Raw genomic sequence first — 11,116 nt, 5'->3', positions numbered from 1 at the left:
CCCATGACCGTTGGAGGCCCCCCAGTGACAAGTTCGGTAATTCTCGGAATTATGACCTAATCATCACAAATGTTCTTTCGATCTGGGTGATTCATTATAGGCTTGATTGATGCCCAGATCGGCTACTTTATTTGATTCTTCAATTCGTTGATTTATATGTTATATATGGAAAAGTGCATGACTTTTTAACCAATTCTTTAAGCTATGGTATGCAACTTGCATTGAAGTAACTTGATCTCAAAATGATCTTAAAGTTGCATTCCGTAAACTTTCCACAATCAAATAGCCCTGTCAATGATGAGTCTGTAATAGGCAAATAACAATTCCTTGATCATTTTTTTAATGGCATCCCTATCAAGTTTCTTGTATAATCTATTGCCACAGAGTGGTAGGTAGGACAGACACCATTTTCAGTTTACAAACAGCACCATCTTCCTGATTCCCTGCTAGTTCTGGTTCTTGGAGGTAGAACAAACATTGAACAAAACAGAACAAATTAAATTTAACATCCCTGCAAATAATTCAGTTTTGGTGTTAAGTAACTACAAAATTATTTCACAAATCTCCCCAAAACAATAGTGTAGGCTTTATTTCAATATTTGAAATGATTTATATAGTTGGCACCTATACAGTTTATAATAAGTGTCACATAATATCCAACACTGTTTTGCCTTCTCTCTCATGTTATGCATAGAAAACTATATTTATTATCAGTCCTAATTATTATCACAAAACAAATGCCCTTCATCCTGTGTTCTAGACTACATTATCACCTGCTGTGTTCATGAAAACTATGGAGCACAGGTGTATTTGCCTTTGATTATTTGTAATTATTCATGTTCATCTTTATTTATTTATTTTAGGTGGTGGGCCAAAGCCAAAAAACGTGAAGTTGATCAATCCCTGACGAGGGAAGAGATTATTTTTTTGGTAAATTACAATAAAACATTCATATGATGACTATAACATTTGTTGGCACCTTCAATTCCTGAACATGTTCTCATAAAAAGTATATTTAACACACTGTCTGCCCAAGAAAATATAAACTTGGTACCAATCAGAACTCCCGAACATATCCCTCATGATGAAGGCAGCCAATGGCCTGTTTCTATTTACCATGTAAACACAGCTATGTAAAAACGCCAGCTGCTGTCTGATGAAGTGGACCAGATATAGCTAGCTAGCTCCCAAACTGAAATAAGAGAAATATCTGTTTTCGAGTGCACTTGATGCATAATCCAATACGAATGGTCTTGATCGTATGAAGAGGTATCTCCGTTGACCATTTAGCCAATTTATTGAAAGTTAGCCAATGTTACAGTTTCGACTAGCCTAGCCAGCTATTGTAAATGTCCATTTGTGTTTCATTAGCTATATGTCTGTGAATTAAAAATGTTTTATCATGTTTTGGCATGATTATGTCTCATTTGAAGTGACTAGCTGCAGGCTTAAAGAATCATTCAATTATATACTTTGCATAGAAACCCGAATGAAAGCATGCAGACGTGTCATGAACGCTAGACAGCTGCATATGCATATTAGCCAATACATATGGCATAGCCTACACATATAGCGTACTTTGCAAATTGTAATACAATCTTCTCTAAAACCAGTTGTACAATGTACTCTGCAATAAGATAACCAGAGTTTGATTTCTAAACCAGATGAGTTCTCAAATAGCTGCTGCCCAATACCATGGTGGGCCTGCATAGAGTTGGATGCATTGGAATATAAGGTATGGAGAATGATAGAGGCTGTAGGATTATAGAAAAAGCAGTAGGGGAATGAATGTTTGAGTTCAGTGAATGTGAGTATATTTAGGTGGTTCCTACTAACTTTCTAAAAGTTGATGATGCCAAAATCTGGCCAATCCATCCATCATTCTACTAACTACGAGATATGGATTTCTATTCAAAGTCTCCAACCGTCCACAAAGGGGAAGTGTTTCATTCCCTTTGACCTACACTGTTGGAGCTCGGCACTTAAGATGTCCACTGTACCCTGCATTTACATCTGCATCCCTGTGCATGTGACTAACAAACTCTCTGAATCAAAATATACCCCCCCCCACACACACAAATGTATTATTGAGAATAAGACTAGTAAAATACACCAAGTGCAATTTGTATATTTGGCTATGCATCAGCAGTTTTTCTCTTGTTATGTCAGTCACTCAATTAGCTGACAATTAGCCATGTCAATTGTTTGACTGATAGCTAGATTAACTCTCTAAACTTGTTGTAATCATGGCCGAATACTGACTGGGCACACAGGGCACATGCCCAGGAGCCCTGACCTCCAGGAGGCTCCCATTGATTTTGTTGGTCATTCTCATTCAGATATCATATTAACATGGCATAAGTCATGGCAAAATGTGTAGAATTGCAGGAATTTAGCATTAAAGGCTCCCACCAGAGGGCAATGCCGCCACTATTTCTACGTAATTCCTGTCCGATAGCGGGAATAAATGATTTAGGATCCACCTCCAAAGAATGACGCAAGCTGCTAATGCATATTCACAAATTAGGGTGGGGAACGTTGTGGTGATTTCCACGTGGATTCAAAAATTAACAATAAGTAGACACTTGTTATTTCTTGCTGCACCAATCAAAACCATTCATCTTGTGGCGATGGGGGGAGCGAGGTTCCAAAATGATATCATATCACACACAATTTTACCATTTATAAAATAGCATTTATTTAATACAGACTAGCTGAAAAACAAGTGAAAATGTACAAATTATCCAATAGAATATAATACTTTGCTGGTAAAAAGTGGAAGTGCAAAAATGCAAGTTTGCAAACCCTATTTTCATTTTCTGCATGGCTCAAATGGCCAAGTGTAGGCTACAGCAAAAAGCTGTTTGGATCAGCCAAAGATGATCTATTATATTGCTCAGCTCAGTCACGACTTGTAAAGAGGAAGAACATTGCAGGTGTTTCTGATTAATAAACAATGCCATGATGGTGGGTGGTAACAGTTTTTTTTAAATAGCCCTGAAAAGAAACGTAGAGTGAAAAGTATTAGCACGTCATATCATAGGTGAAACATATGGCATTGACACAGAAAATATCCAAAGTTACCACTGGATTTCCCACTTCAACCCCAAATATATCATACTTTGACTAAAACAATTACTTATTGACTTAAATCATTGTGCAACGTTATGGGTATGATATGGGCATTATCTTTCAGCTGGGGAAAAAAACCCACTCCTGTGGGTGTTTAAAACTACAAAGATGTATTTCCACCCCATGGAAAATGTGTAGAATTGCAGGAAATGATCTGTAAAACGGAACAAAAAAAATGTATCTGCCCCATGGCATTTTTTTTTTAGAAATTCATTCAATTTGTTATAAAATTGCAACATTTTCTCTCCACACCATGGAAAAATGTATAGAATTGCAGGAAATGAACTTTTACAACTTAAAATGTTCTCTCCTGGGGCCACTAAAATGTTTTGCTGCAAGGTGGGGGGCCCCTCAACCAAATCTTACTTAGGGCCCCCAAATGGCTAGAGCCGGCCCTAGTTTCATGCATATACATTTGAACAAAGAACACCATCCCAAATAGTGTTTCACCATTTATTGGGTACGGAGACAAATAGTAAAGGTGTCTCAGGCCGTATTTGAATTATCTAAATATAGTGTAACCAATCAATGTATATCAGGTGCCATGGAAGGCACAATCTTACAATGTTGCAGTCCAGAAATGAGAGCTTTACCATCTGCCAAAACGTCTGGGTTTCTGATGGAGACTGTAGAACTGTCAACAACACATGCTTCAGTACCCCTCCCTTCTCTCTAGGATCATTTGTGTGCCCAGGCCCGTTAGGCATATCAAAATAAGCCCACCCTCGTCACCAATGTAGCTGACCGATGTTGAGAGAGACAAGTGCTTTAGCATGTGTGTGGTCCAGAAACGAGAACTCATCCATCTATGGCAAAAGTCCGAGCTCCTGATTGGGACAATAGAATTCTCCCCACTGCATTTTACAATAGTAAAATAATCTGTCTGTAACCTGTTAAACTGATTCTACATTGAATTTAGTATTTGAAATGCTCAAACAAGCACGTGTATCTGTAGTGGGTGTTCCTCTACTCTAAAATGCACAAGACTGTGCAGACAAAATCCCCTCAAAAAAGACAACATTCAAATGCTTATGTGGTCCCAATGTCTAAATAGTGACGGCAGGGCGAGTTCAAACTGCAGTAGAATGGTTCTCCTCACAGGTGAGTGAATTGGCCAATGCTTGGTGAATAGCACTTGGTTGATCTCTGGGAGAGGGACACAGGAGAGCTGAATCGATCATCTGAGACAACAACAAAAAAGCGAGAGACAAGAATGAATACAATAAATCATCACAGTGAAGGAATGTAGTTTGTGAGCTTGAAAATGAACATCCTTACAGTCTGAGGCGGGGTTCTCTGCAATCATCCTACTCCAACTATAGACAGGGATAATGTGGCATTTCTTATTTGTGAGTATGAATGAAATTAGTGGATCCTGCCTTTATGACTCGGTTATATTTACACTACTTGTCCAATAGATTTTTGTAGTCTTAAATTATTACTTGAAATAAACGAAAAGCTAAAAAAATCTGTGTCCAGGAATGACATGCTAGCTAGAGATAAAGCTATCTAATCCTGCTAGCTTGCAACAGATCTACTTGTTGTAACTCGCTCGCTAACTAGAAAGATGCTACATTACTATGGTTGCTGGGTTGTAAATTGGGAGAAATGTTACAGCTTGCTAAATGGTTAGATTACAAATAAATAAATACTTTACCCGATAATAGTGTGTCAGGGAGATCTCTCTTGAGCTGTCACCAGCTGTCTACTGCCTTAGGTACTGATAAATTGATTAGCAGAGGTGTAGAGCAGAGAAAGTACCACAGATAGTACACACGTTTTGATTGGTTTACAGTTTAGTACTAGACAGCGTTTGCCTGTCCAGCCAGAGAACATAAAAATAATAAAAATAAATAATAAGTAAATAAAAATAAGTCATTAGAAAATTGCAAGAATTGACATTGCCAACAAACAGAAATGTGTTCAGAATAAATGCATATACACAATATGTCAAAACCAGCTCCTCCCTAGACAGAGATGATAATCTCAAAAACTAAAGCAGGTAGCTAGCTTGATATGGCCCACCACCTATTTGGATCCACATTAGCTTTTGCAGAAGCAGCAGCTACTCTTTCTGGGGTCCACAAAAAAAACAAATGACCTGACAAGTAATTAAACATTGACAGACAACAACAAAACACTGATAGACAACGACAGTCACACAAATGTCAAATACAATAATATAGAAACAATACAACAACAAAAATTATACAAACAAACTAGCTAAAATAATACAAACTAGCTATTGAACTACCTAGTAGGCTACTGTGTATGGGGCGTGTATTGGTACCGGGTTCCAGTGTGGGTGCATGAATTGCGAAGTTTACCAAACAGGCACAGAATATAGGGGCACTGTGGGTGCCAGTGGGTTAGAGAGGATATTTATTCACCACTCTCTCCTTGGCCCCGAGGTGCCCTCTTCGCTTGCCTCCTTTTATTTGCTGTGTCGGCCGAGCAAGCTGCTCGAATGGGCCCATTGGAATGGAACGAAAAGAAGAGGCAAATGCAGCTGTGACGTGGGCGTTGTTGTTCCATTCAATGCGCTCGCTATGGCAACGGGGCAGAGGGCCGGGAAAAATGCGCCCCTTCTCTTTGGACAGCATCGCGAGAGGCAGCTGGAGGCTCCGTGACAGTTAATATCCCACTGCTCTGAGCGCAAGCCTCCATAAATACAGGTCTACACAAAACAAGGATTTTCTCTAAATGCAACTCTATAAAAAATTAAAATGTAAAAAGATTATACTGTTTGGTGAATAGGTCTAGGCTATATTTATGCCAGGTCGCAGTTGTAAATGAGAACTTGTTCTCAGCTAGCCTACCTAGTTAAATAAAGGTGAAATAAAATAAAAATATTTGAGCAAAAAATTATACACATTTGCACAAATGATATAGCCCATGGTTCTTATGCATTTTTACGCATTCAGTTTGTGGATGTTTCTCACAAAAAAATATTAATAGCCTACTTATTCACTTATAAAAGTTTATCCGAAGGTAAAGTTTAATGACTCGTTTTTTCCACTGAGATAAGAGTATATCCAGTGTTTCTCAGTCAACCCCAGCTTTTCACTCTGCCTTGTAGTTTGCAGCAGGACTGCCAGTATTGTTGGGGCGAGTGATAGGGGCTTCTATAGAACCTCCCGTGACCAATGAGCGTGGTGCTGTCAGGGGTAACCACATCTGTCAACCGTTCTTGGCCAATAAAGAGCGGAGCGAGGCGGACCTCAGGTGCGCGCCTCTGCGTCCCCTTGGCACGGCGCCAGGGAGAACGAGAGAGAATCCTAGCTGCCCCGTGGCGGAAAAGAGTAACTGTCAAAGGCAGCTTCTTTAACAAGAGAGCTATCACTTCGGCTCCGAGAGTTATGGCGACCGCAGCGTCCAACCACTACAGCGTCCTGACTACCCCCAGCAGCGCGCCGCCGCCGCACTCGGAGTCCGGGAGCATGCAGCAGGCAGCGGCGTACAGGGACGCGCACACCCTGCTCCAGAACGACTACACGCTACCCGGCAGCGGTCATCCCCTCAGCCACGCGCACCAGTGGATAACGGCTCTGTCGCACGGGGACGGGGCTCCGTGGCCGTCGAGTCCCCTCGGAGAGCAGGACGTGAAGCCAATTCTACAGAGCGACCGGGAGGAGCAGCAGAATTCCGCTAGTCTACAGCAACAGCAACAGCAGCAGCGACATCCTCACCTAGCGCACCAGGCGCATCACGACGCCAGGGCATGGCGAACGAGCACGGCCACCACGCACATCCCCGGTATGGCGACGTCTGACGGCCAGAGCCTGGTGTATTCCCAGTCTGGGTTCGGCCTGGGGGGAGCAGAGCAGATGCACCACCACTCCTTGCGGGACGAAGACCACCACAGCCACAGCCCGCACCTGAGCGAGCATGGAGGTGGGGGCCAGTCGTCTCTCTCGCACCACCAGCACGGGGGACACCCCGAACACTCGGACGAGGACACGCCAACTTCAGACGACCTGGAGCAGTTTGCCAAGCAGTTCAAGCAGCGGCGCATCAAACTGGGCTTTACCCAAGCTGACGTGGGGCTAGCGCTCGGGACCCTTTATGGAAATGTATTTTCCCAGACCACTATCTGCAGGTTCGAGGCGCTTCAACTAAGCTTCAAAAACATGTGTAAACTCAAACCACTGCTTAACAAGTGGCTGGAGGAGGCGGATTCCACCTCGGGGAGCCCCACCAGCCTGGATAAGATCGCGGCGCAGGGGAGGAAGAGGAAAAAGAGAACCTCCATCGAAGTGGGCGTCAAGGGGGCTTTGGAGAGCCATTTTCTCAAAAGTCCCAAACCCGGCGGCGCAGAGATCACCTCCATAGCGGACAGCCTGCAGCTGGAGAAAGAAGTTGTGAGGGTTTGGTTTTGTAACAGACGGCAGAAAGAGAAGAGGATGACGCCCATTGGAGGACAGTTACCTGGAACTGAGGACATGTATGGGGACACACCACCTCACCACGGCGCTCAAACCCCTGTACAATGATCTGAAACCTGTTATAGTAAACACACGGATCCCTAAAGGATATGAATGACCTTTATGTTTCTCTGCCGGGCCAGTTAGCATTGGACTGTCGCCAGTGCTAATTTTGGACCTATGGAACACAGTGGGAATACCGAGTGTTGGAACTAAAGCACTACACCCCAGACACAGCGAGAGCTATGTGGAGTTTTCATGCAGTGGAGATGCTACGCGCAATAACGGCTACATGGACCGTGTTTGGTGTGTGTGCTAACCAAAAAAAGGTTAAATATCATTGACATCAAATCGATGTTTATGGCCAAGACGTGTAAAAAAAGAAAGACAGTATAGGCTGTGTGCACGAGCCTACCCGCGGGAAACAGGCATACAAGTTGCAGCCGACAGTCGGTAAATAAACGCCATCTTTCAGTCATAACAAAAGCAACAGGGGTTTAACACGGTCGAAGCTCAATACACCTGCTGAACCATTTAATACTAGCCAGTGCCATCACCAGCGTATTATTATTTAACCTATTCGTATTGTTATTATCAATGTATTATTATTATTATTATGTTTCTACCACAAAGGCAAAGCATATACCATGGTTATACTGTGTATTTCCAGAGTCATATAAGGCATGCATACATGGGAAAAGGGACATGGGATATATTGAGATGTATTTTGAGATGTATTTAATCAATAAATCAATATGATCAATATTTAATCAACTTAATTTTAATCAAACATTTGTCATAATTAGTTTAAGTTTGACTAACTAGCCTATATTTGAATTGTAGTTGGTTAATGACCATCAAAAATAGTAAACACGGTAGATAATACACTGTCAACAACATATTTACCAAGGGACAATATCTCAGTTATATATGTGGTCAGATTGTATCCAAATAATCTAAACCCTTTTTCTTCATAAACATTAAACTGTCATATAATAGGCCTAAATAATAATCATAATAACAATAACAATAATAATACAGTAATAATAATTGTGGCTTTTGTATGCCTTGGCAAGGCACACACCACGGGGTCAAAATAACCATGAAAATGAATTCATTGTATTTTCCCTTGACACTTCGTGACGTGTCCATCATCGTGTACATTTGACCGTTCTGCGCGACTTTTTACAGTAGGCTATGTGTTGTATTAGTACATTTATTTATGTGTTTCCAAAATGCTGTGACCAGAAAGACCGAGACTGTAAAGACCCATACCATATCACTGAAGCCTGCCATTTGCCTTCGTTTCGTAAGAAGAAAATAACGGAATATATATGTACCAGCTCTGTCTTCAGTGGCTCTAATTAATCTATACAATGATTAATTCACTAAGAAGAATTATTCGTGGGATGTAACTTTATTTGTTTTTGTATGGCTTTGTATGTTTGTTTGTTTGTTGAATTTCCTCTTGTAGACCAGTGCCAAAGCACAAACACGTGCACTTGCTCTTGTGCCACTCAACTTGTGATATGTAGGCTATCTGACAGCATGCAGGGTCGGGGTCAACTTTGGCAATTCCTGGACTAAATTCAAAACCAATGACAATAGTCCAAATGTGTAAGCTATTTCGAGAACTTGGATTTGAATTTGAATGGTGTCAGGAGGAGGCTGATTCGGGATTTGAAATTGAAAGACAGAAAATTGAATTAAATTCATGGGAAATTCTCCACATAGGCTACTGACAAAAAATGGATTACATTGGTATAGCAAATCTATACCCCCCCCACACACACACACACAATCAAACTAGTCTAATATTTCACTGATAATACATAATAATACATAATCGAATGTAACATAAAATAAGCCTATGACACAAGTAGGCCTTGAATTAGTGAAAAGGCTCCCTAGGAAAATACTAATTGAGTAGGCCCACACATTGAATACAAAGAATTGGTGGAATTCAATTTAATTAAATTGTATTTCCTGTCATTCACATTCAAATGTAAATAATATTTTCTTGACAATTCAAATTCAAACTCAATAGGTTGGATTGGATGTGAGTTCATACGTATTCTGAATTGACCCCGATCCTGTGACTGATCAAAAGAAGGGGAAAATAAAATAAAAATTGCACAATTTCTATATTATGCTTTTTGTCATTAAAATGTATTTGTTTTTTATAATCCTTTTGTATTCTGTTCATATTATTTGAGCCTGACGAATGGATCACGGCTGTCACGCACAACGCTGTCGCAACAGGCTTGAGCGCACGAACCTGCGTTATAATTATGGATTTTATCAATCTGTCTTGGTTGCTTGCACAAAATGTCCTTCAGCGGTTTCCGATAACTGTATATTACCGCTGATTTGCACAGATATTGTCTTGGGAAAAGAAATCGTGTCGTTACAGAAGTAGCCTGTTAATAACGTTTATACAAAACATTATATTGTTCTTACTTCGACGTTATTTCTGTGTCCACTATTGGAGTCACCGTTTTCTACATGTTGCAAAGGTGTAGGCCTACAAAATAAACCAATTGCGACAGTTATAAAAACAATTTGCTTTTAGACGTCTTTATGGAGAATATACGATTACAGTGTTTCTAAAAAGACCCGCATTTCTTACCTGAAATGCAATAAAATCGCAGAAAAACGATATGCTATTGCAGGTTATTATGTGTAGACAATCGCACCAAACTTTGTGAGCAGGACTCAACACACGGTCAGATAGCATACCCTAAACTCGCAGTCATGTTTGAACAGGCCCAGTACTAATCATTTCTCAAATTCAGTCAATACAAATCAACATTCTCGACCACCAATACATGAATGCGCTATTGAATAAGTATTTAAACTGGTAAATTATCACTTTTGGTACCTTTCACTTTCAAAATGCCAATGACATCTTTTTTGGAAAAGGAGAAAGACATTATAAGTGGCTATAGACAGGCTTACCGGGAACATCGGTGGGATTTTATTACTTGGGCCTATAAATTAAAGCTAATTCCAATTTTTGAGAATGTATGAACAGCAAATTATTATGTTGTGATGTAGGATAGTTATTGGTTGTATAGGAGTTTTTATCGTCGAAAACATTCCTGATTTCTGTATAATAGCTTACCATTTCTGCTTCAGGGTGTCCTGTCCTTTTGCAGTCTATGTGGTCCTACTGCCTCGGAGGAAAACACGGTGGGGTGCTGCTCCGTCAACCTCTGTAACAGCCTCAGAGTGCCATCTAGTGGACTGTACTGTGTATCGCTTCAGGTTTGGCTTGTGGTTCAAACAGCCTATTGCTGCTGTTTTTATCACTGAGCACTTACATCTCTGCAAGAGATGATCTCATCTTCTGGCTCACTCTCCTTTTTATATCCTTGTAATAATCTAATACAAAGTCATCTGCAGTCGAAGAAACCCTGTATCGAACTGAGAGAGAGAGAAGAGAGAGAGAGAGAGAGAGAGAGAGAGAGAGAGAGAGAGAGAGAGAGAGAGAGAGAGAGAGAGAGAGAGAGAGAGAGAGAGAGAGAGCACGAGAGAAAGAGCGAGAGAGAGAGGGAGAG

General features: G+C 40.8%; 1 protein-coding gene across 1 annotated transcript; it reads left to right on the top strand.

The window, feature by feature from the left end:
- The first annotated feature begins 4,378 nt into the window (after positions 1–4,378).
- On the top strand, positions 4,379–9,334 carry LOC118398571 (POU domain, class 3, transcription factor 2-like). The gene has a single exon (XM_035794057.2). The coding sequence runs from the start codon at positions 6,279–6,281 to the stop codon at positions 7,623–7,625; it is 1,347 nt and encodes a 448-aa protein (XP_035649950.2). The 5' UTR covers positions 4,379–6,278; the 3' UTR covers positions 7,626–9,334.
- Positions 9,335–11,116: the final 1,782 nt, after the last annotated feature.

Source organism: Oncorhynchus keta, chromosome 19 (genome assembly GCF_023373465.1).
Source record: "Oncorhynchus keta strain PuntledgeMale-10-30-2019 chromosome 19, Oket_V2, whole genome shotgun sequence".
NCBI classification, from domain to species: Eukaryota; Metazoa; Chordata; class Actinopteri; order Salmoniformes; family Salmonidae; genus Oncorhynchus; species Oncorhynchus keta.
The sequence above is the reverse complement of the archived record's forward strand: the minus strand, read 5'-3'. Positions and strand labels throughout refer to the sequence as shown.

Bases quoted from the DNA above. Each gene is read 5' to 3' on its own strand.
- LOC118398571 (XM_035794057.2), top strand. From the start codon at position 6,279: ATGAGCGTGGTGCTGTCAGGGGTAACCACATCTGTCAACCGTTCTTGG.